Source organism: Trachymyrmex cornetzi, unplaced genomic scaffold (assembly GCF_001594075.2).
Source record: "Trachymyrmex cornetzi isolate Tcor2-1 unplaced genomic scaffold, Tcor1.1 scaffold417, whole genome shotgun sequence".
Classification (NCBI taxonomy): Eukaryota; Metazoa; Arthropoda; class Insecta; order Hymenoptera; family Formicidae; genus Trachymyrmex; species Trachymyrmex cornetzi.
The window spans coordinates 81,547-99,710 of record NW_017298928.1 but is presented as its reverse complement, the minus strand read 5'-3'; the positions used below and the strand labels follow the sequence as shown (position 1 = coordinate 99,710).

The 18,164-nt window shown below is 32.4% G+C and overlaps 1 protein-coding gene across 1 annotated transcript in view; it reads left to right on the top strand.

Moving 5' to 3' along the window:
* Nucleotides 1-16,496, top strand: part of LOC108764407 (glutamate dehydrogenase, mitochondrial) — a 75,310-nt gene extending 58,814 nt beyond the window's left edge. The window contains exons 5-6 of the mRNA XM_018512651.1: nucleotides 15,506-15,660; nucleotides 15,739-16,496. Coding sequence (XP_018368153.1) covers nucleotides 15,506-15,660; nucleotides 15,739-15,855 — 272 coding nt within the window. The 3' untranslated portion in view covers nucleotides 15,856-16,496. The remainder of the gene's footprint in view (nucleotides 1-15,505; nucleotides 15,661-15,738) is intronic.
* Nucleotides 16,497-18,164: the final 1,668 nt, after the last annotated feature.

Genomic DNA, 18,164 nt, shown 5'->3' with positions numbered 1-18,164 from the left:
GGAGCCGTTCTTGCCTCTTTTGAGCTGCTATAGCTTCGGCGGTTCTGTCCGTTGATTCACTTCTCGTCCTTCGTTACGTAAAAATTGTGTGCCTGGATCCAAATTTCGATACCCAATTTGTTCATCATTATTAACACTGCATTGTAGCCTTCGTTAAATATCGATGCAGCAATATACGCAGCAATGCAGACGATTTTTGCTCCACTGTGAATGTGTTTAGGCGATAAACGCCAAACGGTAGAATTGAAACTTTCATTCGCATTCTGCGTGTAACCGCCTAAACACCTTTCCAAAAGACTGTCATTGGAAAGATCGTCGAAGATCGGTTGCAAATGTTTTGTCAAAATTTGAGTAAAGAGGAGGGGGATGTTTAAATGACCGCCCGAGGGTCGCTAGGCCCGTCTGAACTCGTCACCCGACCCGTCCGCTTTAACTACGTAACTTCGTAAATACTGCAGATATCGACTTGAAATTTTCAGGGAATATTCTTGAATAGTTTAACAATCGATTAAGACTATTTCCAAAACACCGATTTTTTTGACCCGATAAAGGAGGTTTCCCCCTTAAGACCGTTAGATTGTTGCTTGATATGTATCATTTTATAAACGATGCGCTTATTATAATAACTCTCAACATCTAATCACACTGAATCCCAATCAAATTCGTGACTATGATGCAATCTACGAGTGGGAGGGGGAATTTCTGCGTATGTGTGATTTTGATGTTCAGTTACCCTAGTTTTTAATTTTCTCCCCGTTTATCCCACATAGGATGTATTACAGTCCTTACAATTGATTTTATATATAACGTTTCCTTTTTGTAAATTTGGCAACGAATTTTTGTACTCTAATGAACCTACTTGATTTGTTAAAACTAAAAAATGAAATTCTGTGTACGCTATTATTGATAATGTTCATGAATTTTTCGGAAATGCCCTGTACATATGGAATGCTGAACCATTTATTTTTTGTTGTTACATTGTCAGGTTTTTTATTCATTTTTGCAGATTGGTTTTTTTAATAAGATATTCTATCCCCTATTTTTCATCGTTTTCATGATAAATTCCATGAGATAGTCACTTTCTGTTAATATATTAACGATGAAATTCATTTTTTTTTCATGGAATTCCGGATGCGAGAGGAATAATGGCCTGTCCACTAGATCTAATGTTATTCCCTTTTTTTGGGACATCGGATGTTGAGAATACAAATTTAGGAATCTCCCTGAAAAGATTGGTTTCTGATATCAATCGAATTTAATCTGGCTTTTATCTATCATAACAGTAATATCTAATTTATTTAAACCCTCTATTTTATACCCCCTATTTTATACCTCCAAAGTGAACTGTAGTCTTGTGTGGTATACATTGAAAATATCTATTATATTGTTAATTTCAGTTGAGGAGATGCATAGAAGGATGTCATCTACGTATCCATAATAAAATATCCTGTAATTTATACTACTCAACAGCCGATTCTCTAATTCTTGCATGACTAAGTCCGCTGAAGATAAAGGGGATCCCATTGGAGATCTAAATTTTTGTTTATAGAATTGATCATCAAAAAAAAAGAACGTCGGATCTAAAATCATTCTTATTGCCTCCAAAAATTCTTGTTTAGGGATGTTGCAATTGCTGGAAATATAGTTCCATCTTTTGTTAATAGCCGTTATGACTAAAGCGGAAGGAATGCTGGTGAACAAAGACACGACATCTAATGAGACCAAAACGTAATCTTTTATTGTTAGTGTCTTTTAATTAAGGCCCATGCTTGATACAGCCGTGATAGCGCCAAAATGAATACGTGATTCATAGCATAAGCGAAAACAAAATTACCCGTGTTTTTTCGTTTTGCAAAATTGATTGTTTAAATAAATTGTTTAAAAATTCCCATTTTTTTTTAAATTAAAAGTGCCACTCGATTCTTCGTTCGAAAACAAGAAACTTTTATTCTTGATATTTTTTCGATCCGGTGCTTTGTTTATGCAAAAAATTATTATAAACGGTTTGCATGCGCAAATTCGGCTTCCACCTATGCTCTGAGTATTGTATAAATATAAAAACTAACCACGGAATTCATAGCATAAGCGAAAAAAAATTACCCGTGCTTTTCCTTTTTGCTAAATTGATTGTTTAAACGATAATTGTTTAAACAAATTGTTTAAAAATACCTATTTTAAAAACTAAAAATGCTATTCGATTCTACGTCGAAAAATAAACCACCTCAAAATAAAAGGAAAAACGAGGCCAAAATCGGAAAATCAAAAAACAATATGCAATACCCAGAGCATGGGCGGAAGTCGACTTTGTGCATAAAAACCGTTTATAATAATTTTTTGCATAAACAAAGCACCGGATCGAAAAAATACCAAGAATAAAAGTTTTTTGTTTTTGATTGTAGAATCGAACGGCACTTTCAGTTTTTTAAAAATGAGCATTTTTAAACAATCTGTTTAAACAATTATCGTTTAAACAATCAATTTTGCAAAATAAAGAAACACGGGTAATTTTTCTTTCGCTTATGCTATGAATCACGTATTCAGTTTGACGCTATCACAGGTGTATTAGGCATAGGCCTTAATGGGTTAATTTGTTGACTAATTCGAAATTGTTGTTGACAAAACTCGAAACTTTCGGAATACGATCAATTCATGTAAAAAAATGGCTAGGTTGTATAGCGGACTATCTATTGATGAAATAATTATACGAAAAGGGAAAATCTTTATGTACTTTAGGTAATGCATATGCACTTGGCAATAAATTGTCACTGCAATATAATTTTTTGTATGTACTTTGAGGTATATGATCTGATTTTTTCCATCTTGTAAGTAACTTTTTTAATTTGCTAGTTATTTGTGTTTGTTGGATCTTTGTTAATTCTCAAATATGTTTTGGTATCTTGTAACATTTCTTTAATTTTGTTAACGTACTTATCTTTGTCTAATGCTACAGTTATGTTGCCCTTGTCAGCTTTTGTAAAAATAATATTTTGTATTATTTTCTCTTAAAAATTGTTTGGTTTTATAAGTTAAATTAATAGATTTCATTGAATTCTTTGTGTTATTAAATGAAAAAAGCCTACTGAGAATTGGCAAAGATCTATTTTTAATGGTATTGTGAACTGACCCTTGTAATTTTTTGATTCCATATTCAATGCTTTTGAGAAATTTGTAAATGGCATCCTTCACACGTACAATTGGTAAAGAAAATCATTTCCCCAACTGTAATCGAATGTCTGTAGGAACAGATACCAAGGAGTAGTTCAGGAACCATTTTTCTCTAACAGTGGTCAATGATGATTGATGATACGAAAAGTTTATCGATCTGTAAGCGTCATCTATCATTCTGTTCTGTCTTTAGTATTCTAATAATGTATTCATTTCTTAGGCATCGGTATTTTGTCGAGGAAATACCATCTTTTCTTAAGTAGGGTGTGAATTTTCTAATTTTATATAATGTGGGGGAGGGATATTGTCCTCCATACATGATTTTATAAATTTAATCCGATTTTTGTTGTTATATATTAATTTTTGGTGTGTGATCAATCTTTAAATAGTATGACATAAACAAAACGAAAACTTGAAATACAAAGTTAAAAAATGAATTATGCGAAAAACACATTTTCTGAGCCTAGCGTAAATTAACATAGACTATAATCAATTAAACTAATTAAATTGGGGCTCATTTTGATTCTAACTACGTTTTGATATCGTTAAATGTTCTGTCCTTGTTTACGAACGTTCCGATAGAACTAGCATGAAACGGTGTTAAATAGAGATGGAACTATATAGTAAAAAGACAAAATGTTTTTAGCTTCCATCCGTCTAGTTCTTAACTATATTTTTTTCATTCAACAACAAAATTTGTAAGCAAGTTTTTGGTACTCCAATGGATCACCAAATTCAAATCACCATTGTCACCAATTGTTGCTGACATGGTTATGCAGGATCTTAAAGGAATAGCGATCCAAAAATTACCTGTAGATTTATTATTCTACTTGCGGTATGTGGATGACATCGTTTTAGCAGCTCCATTAGAAAGTACTAATAAAATATTAAAAATATTTAACTCTTTACATATCAGACTCAGTTTACTTTGGAGATCGGTATTGATGGTAAATTAAATTTTTTAGACATTATGATCATTATTGATAACAATAAGATCATTTTTGATAGATATCAGAAGGTTACTTGTTCAGGCAGATTTCTTAATTTTCATTCCCACCACTCTCTGAGTCATAAAAAAGGCGTATTTTGTGAATAAAATAATCAGACTGACTCATCCTTGTGTTACGTCCAAGCTCCGCATGGAACTGAGGAGGTGAACGCAACAGGAACCGAATTATTAGACCGATTTGGTCGTGTCCAGGCTCCAGACCGCAAGGGAGCTGTGGGGAAGGACCGACGCAAAGAGAGACTCTTTGCTTCGTCCTGAGGCTCTTAACGAGCCGGGGGTCGAATGGAGGACGAAATGGAAGTCTCAACTCGTGCTCCGCTAAACGAACACACGTGTCGAACGTACTTTTAGGTTTAAAGGGCCCAAATTGGGTCAGTGTGCTGCGAGGGCGCACTTTAACACCAGACGTGCCAGTACGTTCGTATGCCCTGGTTTTCGGTCATGGAACTTAATCCAAGTGACCGAGGAGAGGGCGAAGTGCAACCGCGGGAGAGCTTACAACGAATACAAGGATAGGTTTTGCAAATTAATAAACGAGGGTTAAACTTAATATGAAATATAATTAACGAAATGTTTATTGATACATTTTTGTTGCATTATAAAATGGAGCTCTTCTTTGGTTCTTTTATATACAAAAAAAAAGATAAATATATTGTTGTACGGTCCATTGTATGTGTTAATGTGCGTGCGTGCGTGCGTAGGAGAGTTATGTGTAACGGAGATTGTTCTCTAGAATTTTCCGCGATGTTAGAGCAGACACGGGCGGGAGGTCGGCGCGCGTTGTTAATCTCCGGGAGGTGACGGTGACGAGGAGGCGGAAGATCTACGTGAACGGACTAAAAATTTGGTCGTCTTTAAAGAGAGACCACCCAGTGTACTTCAGTGGAATCAAAACTCACTAATTGGTGATGGTCCCCGAGAAACCGTCGGAGAGGGTGCTGTCAATCGTAGGATGCCGGGGGAAAGTGTTATCCTTAATTTTTACGACCTTAATATTTATGGGAAAACGCACGCGTCAAAAAAGCGCATATGCAGCGTCGGCACGAGACCACCCAGAATCCACCCCTGAACGTCGCCTGACGCTTCTTGAACTCGCAAGAATCGTCCGCGGCTTGACCGTAGAAAAAAAATATCTTGGCGCCGGTCTTACGCTTCCAATGATATATTTATTATTTTTTTAGTCGCAGTGTTCGAAAGGAACACAGAGTCGGTGTCCTTTTGGTCTCGTCGCTCGTGCATATGCACCGATTTTTAGTTTATCTCAGAGCGACATTTACGAGGAGATATTGGATTCTTCGTTTAGTTTTTAATGGCGGGAAAAGAAAATTTTTGTCTTCTCTAGGTTATAACGTTCAACTTGTTCGTTATTCACAGCTGTCTTTTTATTTCAACAAAATCAAGATCTCCACGAAAGAAAAGAGTCGTGAGATTCCGCTGGACGTAACACTCGGTTTCATGAAAAAAATCTGGTTGATGCTATTCATATCTTTTTAAATAATGGCTATCCTCTTTCCTTCATTTTTTCAACAATGGAAAAAAGATTAAAATGCCACATACACAATAATAATATAAAACAACATATTCAACATAACAACATATCAAAGAACAATTTTTCACAATTCCATATGTAAAATCTATCTCTGAAAGTTTTTTGCCTATAGCCAATAAGTGTAATTGTAAACTAGCGTATTTCATCCCTAATACTCTAAAAAGCCTTATAACTAGAGGAAAAGATCAATTATATTCTTTAGATAATCTTAATATTGTCTATAAAATTTCTTGTGAAGACTGTGAAGCGAGTTATGTAGGATAAACCAAAAGAAAACTGAAAACAAAATTAAATGAATACATTTTGGACATTAAGAAAAAAACTGTTTTTTTATCCGTGATTACTGATCATAGTATAAATTACAACCACAATTTCAATTGGAAAGACGTAGATTTTAGACAAAGCCGTCTTACAATAAAAGATTAATCTCCGAAATGGTTCATATAAAAAATAAAACATTAGGATTGAACAATAAAAATGATATTGAATCAATACCGAATTCTTATTTACAGATTTTGCAGTTTCTTTCCCCTTCATAGTGTTCCTTCTTCTCGTCTTATCTCCTTCGTTTCTATTGCTATCTCTAGTTTCCTTCCAATCTCATCCCCACTTCTAACAGTTACAAAAGTCTAGTTGTTATTACATAGCATCAGAACGTCACTAGTTTCTGATTGAACATGTTTTCATTTTTTGACTCGGATCGCAATTTGCTTTTAAAATTAATTGACTTACTATCTTTTTCTACTAATTATTGGACTAATACCCTTGCTATGCATTCTCGTTTGAGGTATATGTACATAATTTTTAATTTATTATATATTTATGAAGATCTGTTTTATTTAATGATTATATACACGGTGGGCCATTTTAATCTCCCCACCTGAATTTCTCGGAATCTAAGCCAAATAGAAAAAAATAGTCCAAGAGTAGAAGGGGACAGAGGGGGTCACCTAATGGTACCAAGAACCTTGACTTTGAACTCGATTTTCAAGGTTATTTCAAGGTCAAAGTGATTTTTTTAAATAGGAACACCTATTTTTGACCCCGAAATTTGAAAAGAGCGGGAAATTTTACGTTCAAAATGATATGTTTATCAAGGTCATGACAAGGTCGAACGAAGGTCAAATTTGCGAATTTAAACTCCCCACTTACATTTTCCGGAACCTAAGCCAAATACGTAAAATTGGTTCAGACAAATGTTAAAGGGGGTCGAGGGGGTCACCTATCTGTACTCTGATCTTGACCTTGAACTCGATTTTCAAGGTTATTTCAAGGTCATAGTGATTTTTCGAAATGGGAATCACTACTTTCGAGGGTTTCTAAAAATTGAATTAAATATTTATGAGACTGTTTTAGAGCTGTTCTTCACCTTAACAAAATGTAGGTAATGCAATGTTAATCGAAATATTACAAACTTATAAAAAAAAGAGAAGAATCGAAGAATTATTGAATCGTACTTTATAACTATGAAAAATCAAATTGATGTAACAACTAAACAAAGTATGTATTTATGAGACAGATATTCAAAATATTCATGAGACATGTACGTACTAAGGATTTTTAATATTCATTGTTTTTTTTCGCAATCATTATGGAGTCGCCGTCTTTACTTGGATATGGGTTATGGTTATTGGTCCGATTATCGTTATGGGCTCGTTTCGGATTATGGGTTGTGTTGGGTTATGGTTTAAGTTATTGGTTAGTACGATACTTACGCATGCACAGTAATAAAGTACGATACTTATGCATGCGCAGTAGTGAAGTACGATACTTAGGTTCCAGTATATTCAATTGGGAAATCAAAATTCGCAAACTTGACCTTCATTCGACCTTGTCATGACCTTGATAAACATATCATTTTGAACGTAAAATTTCCCGCTCTTTTCAAATCCGGGGACAAAAATAGGTGTTCCCATTTTAAAAAATCACTTTGACCTTGAAATAACCTTGAAAATCGAGTTCAAGGTCAAGGTCCTTGGTACCATTAGGTGACCCCCTCTGTCCCCTTCTACTTTTGTCTGGACCATTTTTCTCTATCTGGCTTAGATTCCGAGAAATTCAGGTGGGGAGATTAAAATGACCCACCGTGTATATGAAAAATCAGTGAATGTAACGATCATTTATTCACTATTGGTTTTATAATTTATAATATATTGTATTTATTCTTGTAATTGACAGAATATGTGCTTATACAAGTTTATCGACTAACTAAATATTTCCAATTGATTATTAATATGGACCATAAATTGCGACTGCCAGACACAATTGTATAGATAAACGTTAACTAATTAAATTACAAGAGAGAAAGAATTATATTGTTACGGCATTAATACATGAAAAATCTACGACCATCATTATGTCAGCGTAACTATAAGTTCAGAATTATATGTATCCAACCGTTACAGAAAATTAATTTATTGTGTTTAATTTTACAAACATTGTAAACACTAAAGATGGCCTGACAAAAAGGTCGAAACGTTTGAATAATTTTAAATATATTAAAATTTGGCTCGTAGCCCTTATTGTTGATTAATGTTTATTTATTTTTATTGAGCCATAATATTATTATTTTATCTAATTAAATTGATTATTTTGTGAGACTGTGAAGATATTTTATTGTGTGTAGTGGTTCACAGGCTATAGGGTAAGCAGAAAAAAATTTGTTGGTTTGTTTGTTGTTCAAACGTATCTAATAAATAAAATCTATACATATAGAAAATTGAGAAATATTTCCAATGAGCCGGGTAACTTACAAAGGAAGTTTTACAACTGTCTGGAACCGATTTGATTCTCCATGAAATATGTTGTAAAACACGAAAATCTAAGAAATACGTATTTTTTTATACGTGCGTTAACTCATGTTTAAGGGGTGAAATACCTCTTTGAAAAAAAAAACGGTATTTTTCTTTCGAGCCGAATATCGTCGAGAGTATAAAAGATAGAAAAGAATTAAAAAAAAAAGTTGTACGATTTCAAGAGTACTTTAAAGTTATAAAGAAAAAAAATTTTTTTTTATTTTTTTGTTTAACGAAACCCCACCACCCGTAATTTTCTTAAATTTTTAATTTGATAAAACTCCCGAATAGGGGAGGCAGCCCCAATGACCTTGAGATATGTTGTCAAGGTCATGATCCTGAGTGACCTCAACAGGTTTTAGCCGTCGCTCGTCCTTCGTTAAAAAGTTATGTACGAAAAGTTTCGAAAATAACGTCTTATTTCTGCTGTATATCATATTCAATACTATTCTACACATACGTTTTGACTCTCTACACGAACTCTTACCTCCCCTCCCCCTTCTAAGGGGCGCACGACTCACCTTCGGCTCTCACCTTCAACATATTTTTTTCTGACATCGTATATAAAAAACACAAATAATTTGTTATGAAGTGATTTTCGTTTATTTTGAACTTTGCAAATTTATTCTGATCACTTTTTGAATATTATATCGCGTAAATGGCCACCGCCAGAGCGGATGGCGTAATGTGCTCGTTTTTCGGCATTTTCCATCACTTTCTGAAGTGTTTCGGGCTCTATAGCGGCCATTTCCCGTCAGATATTGTCTTTCAAAGCTTCCAGGGTCCGTGGCTTGTTGACATAAACTTTGGACTTCAAAAAACCCCACAGGAAGAAGTCGGAAGCTGTCAAATCAGGCGATCGCGGAGGCCAGTCAAAATCACCATTTTTCGAAATAAGGCGCTGAGGGAACAAAGGCCGCAATAAAGCGATCGATTGGAAAGAGTTGATTAGCTAATTGAATTTTGTATGGGAATAACTTCAATTCATCACGAACTATGCGTCGGAGTGTCGTGCAAGGGATGGCCAACTGAGAAGAACGTCGACGACTCGATGTTGTCGGAGATCTCTGTACACTGACCTGTACAGCCTCAATATTCTCGTCAGACCGCCTCGGACGGCGTCGGCCTCGATGACTGGCATTACCAAGATTACCGGTGCCCAAAAATTTTTGGTGTAAATGTCTAATGGTATGGTCTGAAGGCGCTTTTTTCACTCGATATTTTGCACGATATGCACGTTGCGTTTTCACAATTGAGAAGTTGTTTTGAATGTAAAGCTGTACGATAACAGCGCGTTATGGTGGCGTGTACTGTTCCATGACACAAATTCGCTTGGACTGACGCTTCGAAAATGTGTTTACATCAGCTGATCTGATAACAGATGTCAAAGTTACAAGGTTGCCGGATGCCGAAGGTTTAAATGGCCCACTTTGTATTTAAAAAGTACATAGGGTAAGTGGTCCAACACTGAATCATGTCAGAGGCTGATATTTCTCTCAATTATTGAATTGAAGGTCTGAATTTTTGCATACAGTTTATGAATTTAGTTGACTACATTCTGTAAATAATAACTTTTAAGTTATCCCTGAAGTTTAGTCACAATTTCGATTATTTTAAAAAACAGGAAATGGTTCATTGTGTACAAGGGGTGTACACAATGAACCATGCTATTTTTAATAATGAACTACATGTTTTATACTGTGAATTGTTGGGATTATTTTAGTTTTGCTATATTTTAAAATGTTTATTTATAAAATAGACAATTATAAGGAGGTGAGGATTCATAAAGCCGACCACTGCGTTTTTCTTTCGTTTTGATTGAAAACGCGTCAAATGAATGTATTTTTATTGAGATTTTAGGTGCCGTATTCTAAATAATTATTACAATGGATTATTATTTCGAAGGTTATCATAAAAAAGGTTATGTGGTCTACAATATACCATAGTTCATTGTTCACTACGTCAAAATGATTCATTGTAGACCACCTAACCTTTTCTACGATAATCTCCTAAATAATGTGATAAAATATAAAATAATGTAACAGAAAAAGTTGCTTACAGAATAATAAAGCCAAATGTGCACACAAAACTATTGCATAATGAAAAAAATGATAGATATAACAACAAAAACATAAAAAATACGTAAAACTTATGAAAAAAATTTACTTTGCAACCCAAAATTCTTAAAATGTAATATTACATGGCCGTCCTTGGCGTGATCTGTCAGTCGACTGGGGAGCCGAGGAGGGGTTCAAATGCGAGTCTCTGCATGATAGCAGCTCAATCTGATAACGTCATATTTACGAAATATCGCAATGGTTCATAGTGTACTACTGGTTCCCTGTTGGACCTACCCTACGTGATGAATGCTATATACAAATATATATTGTACAGTTGCGAGCTTACTCTTCTGTTTACATTTCTTCAGTCAAGGACGTTAAGCATTGCTACTCTTATTTCTGAACTGTTATTAGTTTCAGTCGCATAATTATGTGTTAGTCTGTTGGATCATTTCGGCAAGATTTTGTGATTTTTCAATATGCGTTTTGCACGAATTTATTAATATAACATATAATTCTAATTCTTTGTGGAATTTCTTGTGCGAGAAAAAAGTCGTTCGTAATGAAATAACATGTCCAAGATGCGCAGGGAATGAAAAGTTACTTTTTAAAAGTAACAAGTTACAGTTACTCGTTACCGAGTAGGAAAAGTAACAAGTTACCGTTACTAGTTATCGATTTGTAAAAGTAACTCGTTACAATTATCGTTACTTGAGAAAGTAACTTTTCGTTACTTTTCCGTTATTTTTTTTTAAATCGACCATCAATTACAGCGGACGGGCCTATAAAGGGCTTCTCTAGTCCCAAACTAGAGCTATGCACTGTAAAAAGTTGTTGTGTAAAATTACAACTATCACCTGGATAATTTTGAGATTTATTATAATAGTTGTAAACGTCCACACGTTTGTAAAAATAATTTCGTGGTTGTAACTAAAGCAGATTGTGGAAGTACAATTACAATGTGTATGTTTAGTTACGGGGACGATAATATGACAATACATTTCGCACTATATATTATTATATATTTAACAGCAATACACGAAAAATTTCTGTTATATTACGTAATATTACTAAAATTTGGATAATTACAGAAAATATTCAAAATATGCTATTTACAGCAATATAAAATAAAATATATTTACACAATAAAAGCAAATTTACATAAGTTTTGTGGAATTACTTAGTTTCTGTAAAATTACACGATTTTTTATATTTACAGGATTAATCATGTAATCTATTTTACATCTATTATATGTGTAAATTTTTTTACAATGTAAGTGTCGTATCGTGTCCAATTATGTGCAAAGTAACGATAAAAGTAACTGTAAAATTCGTTACCGTTACCAAAAAAATGTAACTTCGTTACCGTTACAGTTACTATAGAAAAAAAGTAATGAAGTTACCAGTAAAGTTATCAAAAAAGTAACTTGTAACTGTAACTTCGTTACAGTTACAAGTAACGAGTTACTTCCATTCCCTGCCAAGATGTGAGAATTTGATAGTACTAGCTAATATCTCCGAAAATCGCTTATTTCATTGCGCAAAAACGTATTATAAAATTATTAAAGCTCGAAAGCGACGAAGAATAACGTGCAATTTTAAAATTAATGCATATCATGAAACATGATTTGAATGAGCACATATGGATCTCGCCAAAATTTATCATTTTGTTGCTTATTTTTTAATGATGCAGCCACCACGATACATATTCTTAATGGTTGAATTACAAATGAGTAATAGTAGTGTAGTTAATCGGACGAATTTTTGTCGAGAGGTTTAAATTACAAAATTTTAATTTACATTATTTATTGATATTTACCTTTATGTAATGTATGTTTATTAAATTAACTATAATTATTACAACAATGGATTGTTAATAAACAAGAGCTAATTGGTGGACCGGAGAAAATTGTCGAAATAGATGAGACTAAAATAGGCAAGAGGAGTACAATACTGGACGCATTATTCGAGGGCAGTGAGTTTTTGGTGGCGTTGAGCGTGATACTAAAAAAGCTTTTATTTTGCCTGTATCGAATCGAAGTACCGAAACACTTTTACAAATTATTCGTCAATATATTGCTCCTGGTACAATTATTCATACAGACAAGTGGCGCGCATACGATGCTTTACGCAATGAAAATTATGTGCATCAAACAGTTAACCATTCGACTAACTTTGTGGATCCTGAAACTGGTGTTCACACACAAAATATTGAAAGATTGTGGAGAGACATGCGAGCAAACATTCCTCGCTATGGCACACGTGATTACCATTTTACAAATTATCTTGCCGAATTCTTATTTAAACGAAATCATAGCTATGACAAGCATTAATGCTTTTTTTGAAATAATGAACTCTATGTATCCCATAGATTGTTTAAATATTGATTAAATTTCTTGTTTTGCATATACTTTGATTATTTTTTACATTACAAAACCCCTATGTAGATATGTAGTATTTAATATTGCATGTATAGCTGAAATAATACGTTATATTTCAAACTTTTTTTGTTAATAACTTTTTAAAGCAGAAAATTTTTGTTTTATATAGCAGAATTTTTTTCGCATTACTGTTAACAACTTTTTAAAGCGGGGAATTTATTTTAAAGCAGAGAATAGTCGTGTTATACAGTTGAACTTTTTAACGAAGGACGAACGATGGTTAAAACCTGTTGGAGATCTCACTAAGGATCATGACCTTGACAACATATCTCAAGATCAAGGTCATCGGGGCTCCTCTATTCGGGAATTTTATCTTTAATTTTTTTTAACCAAATTGAAGATTATTTTTTTTACAAATTCAACCATGTGTAATACAGTTACAATACGACATATCATTTTCGAGAATTAATTATTAACGCTTCCGTATATACGCTATCCATGCTCATATGCAAAAGTAATTGTCATCGGAACAATAAAATACATAAATCAACGAATAAGGAAATTTACATGATTGACATTTGTAACATTACAAATTATAAATAATGTTAAGAGTTATAATAATTTTTATTATTTCTTCTTAAAGTGAATAAAATTTTCTTATTCATCTCTGTACATTAATATAATATCTTAAGATTATTCTCTTAAAGTTATTTTCAGTTTTACGCTTTAATATCTTATTTACTTATTTTGTATTGTTTACTCATTATACTCATTACAATAATGATACTCGATGAAAAAATGTTTTAAACATAATGATTTCTTGCACCATGAACATTTTACTACAGCTATATTACTGCAATCTCCGATATCACATATTGTTAAACTTTTGTCAAAACTAAACTCTACTGAATTTTCAAATTCTTCTAGTTTTTCGTTTGTATAACCACTTTTAAACCACGAATATTTAAATAAGTTGTGATATCGTGGGGATGACAATTGATTATGTATCAGAGATTGTAATTTTATTATATTATTTCGTTCACGTAAATTTATATTACTTTCCAATAATAAAACAGTATCTGAAAATCTTTTAGCAAAATTTTTCCAAATTCTAAATCCGTAAACATTTAATGCTAGTATTTTGTTGTGTCTTTCTGTATAATCATAATAGTAATATGTTTTCCTGCAGGTGTTAAATCTGAAATAAAATATTGGGACAATGTTCAGTCATGAATCGATAAGAAGAACACTATTAGAACCAATATTTGGAAAACTCTTAAAATCCGCAATCAATATAAAAATGTTTATCTAATAAAACCAAAGAATGCGAGTAAAACTTTTCAAAACCTCGAGTTCTTACTTTTCGAATTCTTAAATTTAAGAAAATTACGGGTGGTGAAGGTATTTTGTTAAACAAAAAAATAAAAGAATTTTTTTTCTTTATAGTACTCCTGAAATCGTACAACTTTTATTAAAAAAATTTTTTTCTATCTTTTATACTCCCGACGATATTCGACTCGAAAGAAAAATACCGTTTTTTTTCAAAGGGGTGTTTCACCCCTTAAACATAAGTTAGCGCATATAAAAAAAAATACGTGTCTATTAGATTTTCGTGATTTACAACATATTTCATGGAAAATCAAATCGGTTCCGGACAGTTGTAAAACTTCTATTGTTAATTGGACAGCATGGCCATTTTCTGCATCTTTCTCTGTTTTGTGCACCGCTTAGCCAGGAATACGATCAACATTGTAAAGTCGTATAGACAACATTGCGTAAATCTTATATTGTTTCTGCGATAGGAATTAGTTTTAAGTATATATAAGATCTGCTGAAGATGAGACTAAAATATATATCCGAAACGTACGGAATTTTTGTGTATAATACTAAATTATTAAAAGTTTTAAAATTATTATAATAGAATATTGCGCATTGTTTACCGCGCCAACTCCAATTCGCCTCTTGATCAGTACGAATTTGATTGAAGAATAAGGAGTCCCACAAACTAATCAATTTAATTAGTTTAATTTATTATAGTTTATGATAATTAATAAACTTTATTTAACACGAATAATAAAAATAAAGAACATTTTGAACCTTACTTATTGTTAGATTTCTTTAGCTGTAGATATTAAATAGTAAAAAAACACAATACATTATGAACAGAAATAATTAGATAGAAACAAAATTAAGAGCAAAAGCCACATCTATTGGAACGCTAACATAAATGTAAGCTAAAATTAAAGATACGTTATTTAAATATGTCTGTGATGAAAAAAGAAGTTACATGTCGAGAAATTTTTATGTAAAGTAAAATGTTTAGAAATTTTTGTAAAATCAATACTGGTTCTTCGTTCAGTGACGAGAAAAAGTAAAATTAGTGGATGAAATTGGTTAATCATCCCAAGGAAAAGCATTGTACCCCAGTCACCGAATTCAATTTAATTAGAGGAATTCTAATAAAAAATAAAAATTGTAGTTAAATTTGATATGCAAGCGAATAACTTTTGAGAGAGAAAATATGGCTTATAAATTTATATTTGTAGAATCGGTGCAAGAATCTTTAGAGCGTAGGTTTGGTCGTGTCGGTGGCCGTATTCCCGTTACACCATCCGAAGCCTTCCAAAAACGTATATCTGGCGCTTCTGAAAAAGATATTGTCCATTCTGGTCTAGACTATACAATGGAGAGATCTGCTAGGGTAATTAATTAGATTAATATAAGTTAGACAAAGTATAAAATATTCAACTCAATTCTAAACATTTTTTGTTTAATATAGGCTATTATGAAGACTGCCATGAAATTCAATCTCGGACTCGATTTAAGAACAGCGGCATATGCCAATTCGATTGAAAAAATATTTACTACTTATTCGGAAGCTGGCCTCGCTTTTTAAATATATTATTATATTGTATGTATGCAGCAAGTATCGTATTAATGTGCGATAAAGATGAAGTCAGTTTTTATCGTAAAAACCGCAAGAGGTTTAAAAGATAATTATGAGTAACGATTATGTCAAGTAATAAAGGGCAAAATATTCAAAAATTGCGATGGAATATTTGATGCAAAATTATCACTTTTGTCGTGTTTTGCATTGTGACGGTTTGCCTAGTTACTGCAGATAAGAGTCGTATAGACCGGATATTATACCATTAAATAATAGCACGAGATAAAAAAAAATCGACCATTTTTTTTCTAAGATAGAAAAGGTCCAATGCATTTTTATATTTCAATTTTTATGTATAGATATGAAGAAGTATTATTATATAAAGCTGCCGTTGAGACAATTCGCTATTTATAAGTAGCGGATTTATAATTCATTATTCTCTTGAATATGCCATTTTGACGATATTGTTGTATTTCTAATATTGCACTTATATAAAGAAAATTATTTACGATTTTATCTTACGACAAGAAATTGACTCTTACAGAGCAAAAAGAGCAATGAGCGATATATCTGGTCAGATATACAATGTTATGCAACATAATTGTTATACATATATGATATTCTGTTAATAAAGATACTCAATTCCGAAAGTAAATTGTCTCTTTCATATACGAATGCATAATATACATCATTTGTGACTGCATTTGGTACATCATATGACATGCTATTGTAATACATAAGTATGTAATAACAAGTATGTACCCAGATAGCAAAATGCTAGCAGTATGCCAGCGATATGTTGGCAAATTCAATCACAATTGTAGAGCAGATCCCTGTCCACTGCGTTTCCTTTAAGTTTAGTTTTTGTTATCATGATTTGTCAAACATAATATAACAACAGAAAATCAGCAAGAAATGGAGCATATCTTACTAATATGATAGCAGAAACAAAGATAGAACATGGATTGTCATATCAGATACTGATGGCAGAAATACAGCAGAAATCGTGCATGATGTGCTGTTACAATGTGACATCAGAAATATGGCAAAAATATGTAGATAATCGCCTGTTATACTAGACACTAATGGCAAAAACACAATAGAAATTGTGCACAATGTGCCCTCATGTCACGACATGACATAAGAAATGTGGTAAGATTTAAAGGCCTTCTACAATAAGCCATAGGTCATTACTCACATGACATTAGTGTTAAGTCAGAATTATAAGTCATAAATCTTAAGGAATTTGCATCCACAATAAGTTATATTAGATCGTTGCATCATAACAATTCAGCCAATCAAAAAGATGGCAGTTCTCAGGATAGACGACAAGACTATATGTTTGCACATTCTATGTTCATACTGCTTTTATTAGTGTTAGAAGGCCCATTATATTTTGAAATGTTCTTTTTGTCCTTTTAATAGATTGTTGTACATTTTAAAGTGTATTTCAATTTGATTATTTTAGATATTTATTTGAATGTATAAAGTTTTCCGTATACTTCAGCTAATACACAATCAATTACAATTCGATGTTATTAATCTCAATATTAAGATAATAGGCCTATGAGATAAGTATTTATTTCAAATCTGTATTCACAAACATGCACTAACAAGTAATATTACGCAGAGTATTGCAACATTTGTGAAACACATATGAGAAAATAAGTAAAATACAAAATTATTTATTCTATAGATATTGCAAAGATATATACTTTTCTCAAAGGAACATACACATACTTTATCCAATACACGTAACGTAAAAGTTGATTTCTGTCAAGGACATGTTTTACTTCCTTCTCGTATAGGGGTATTTATTTTAAAAATATACTTTTTTTATTTTATTACATATTACAACATACAATTAAAATTAGAGAGGAAAAGGGTATTTGTGTATTTTTCTTTGTGAGTTCCTCAAAAATTTTCCTGTTAAACTACTTTAATTCACATATTTTTGAATTATATATAACGTATCGTATATTACAGGAGATAATACATATAATAAAGCCACTCACAGCACATTTTCAACATTTAACATATAAAGTAATATGACACTTTACTCGATATCTCTCATCCATATATGATTTACATAAAAAAACAATCCTTTGCACAAATGCAAATTACATTAATAATACGTAACACAATTAGTAGTATTGACGATTATATGTGTGTGATACATAATATTTTGAAAAACAAATAAAAAAACCTACCATCCGCTAGGAGTGAAAGGGTAGGTAACTTTAAAATTTTAAATGAGAAAACCCCCATGTTTTATTGCAGATTTCGCTTCTGCAGAAAAAGTCATATTAACCCTTTAA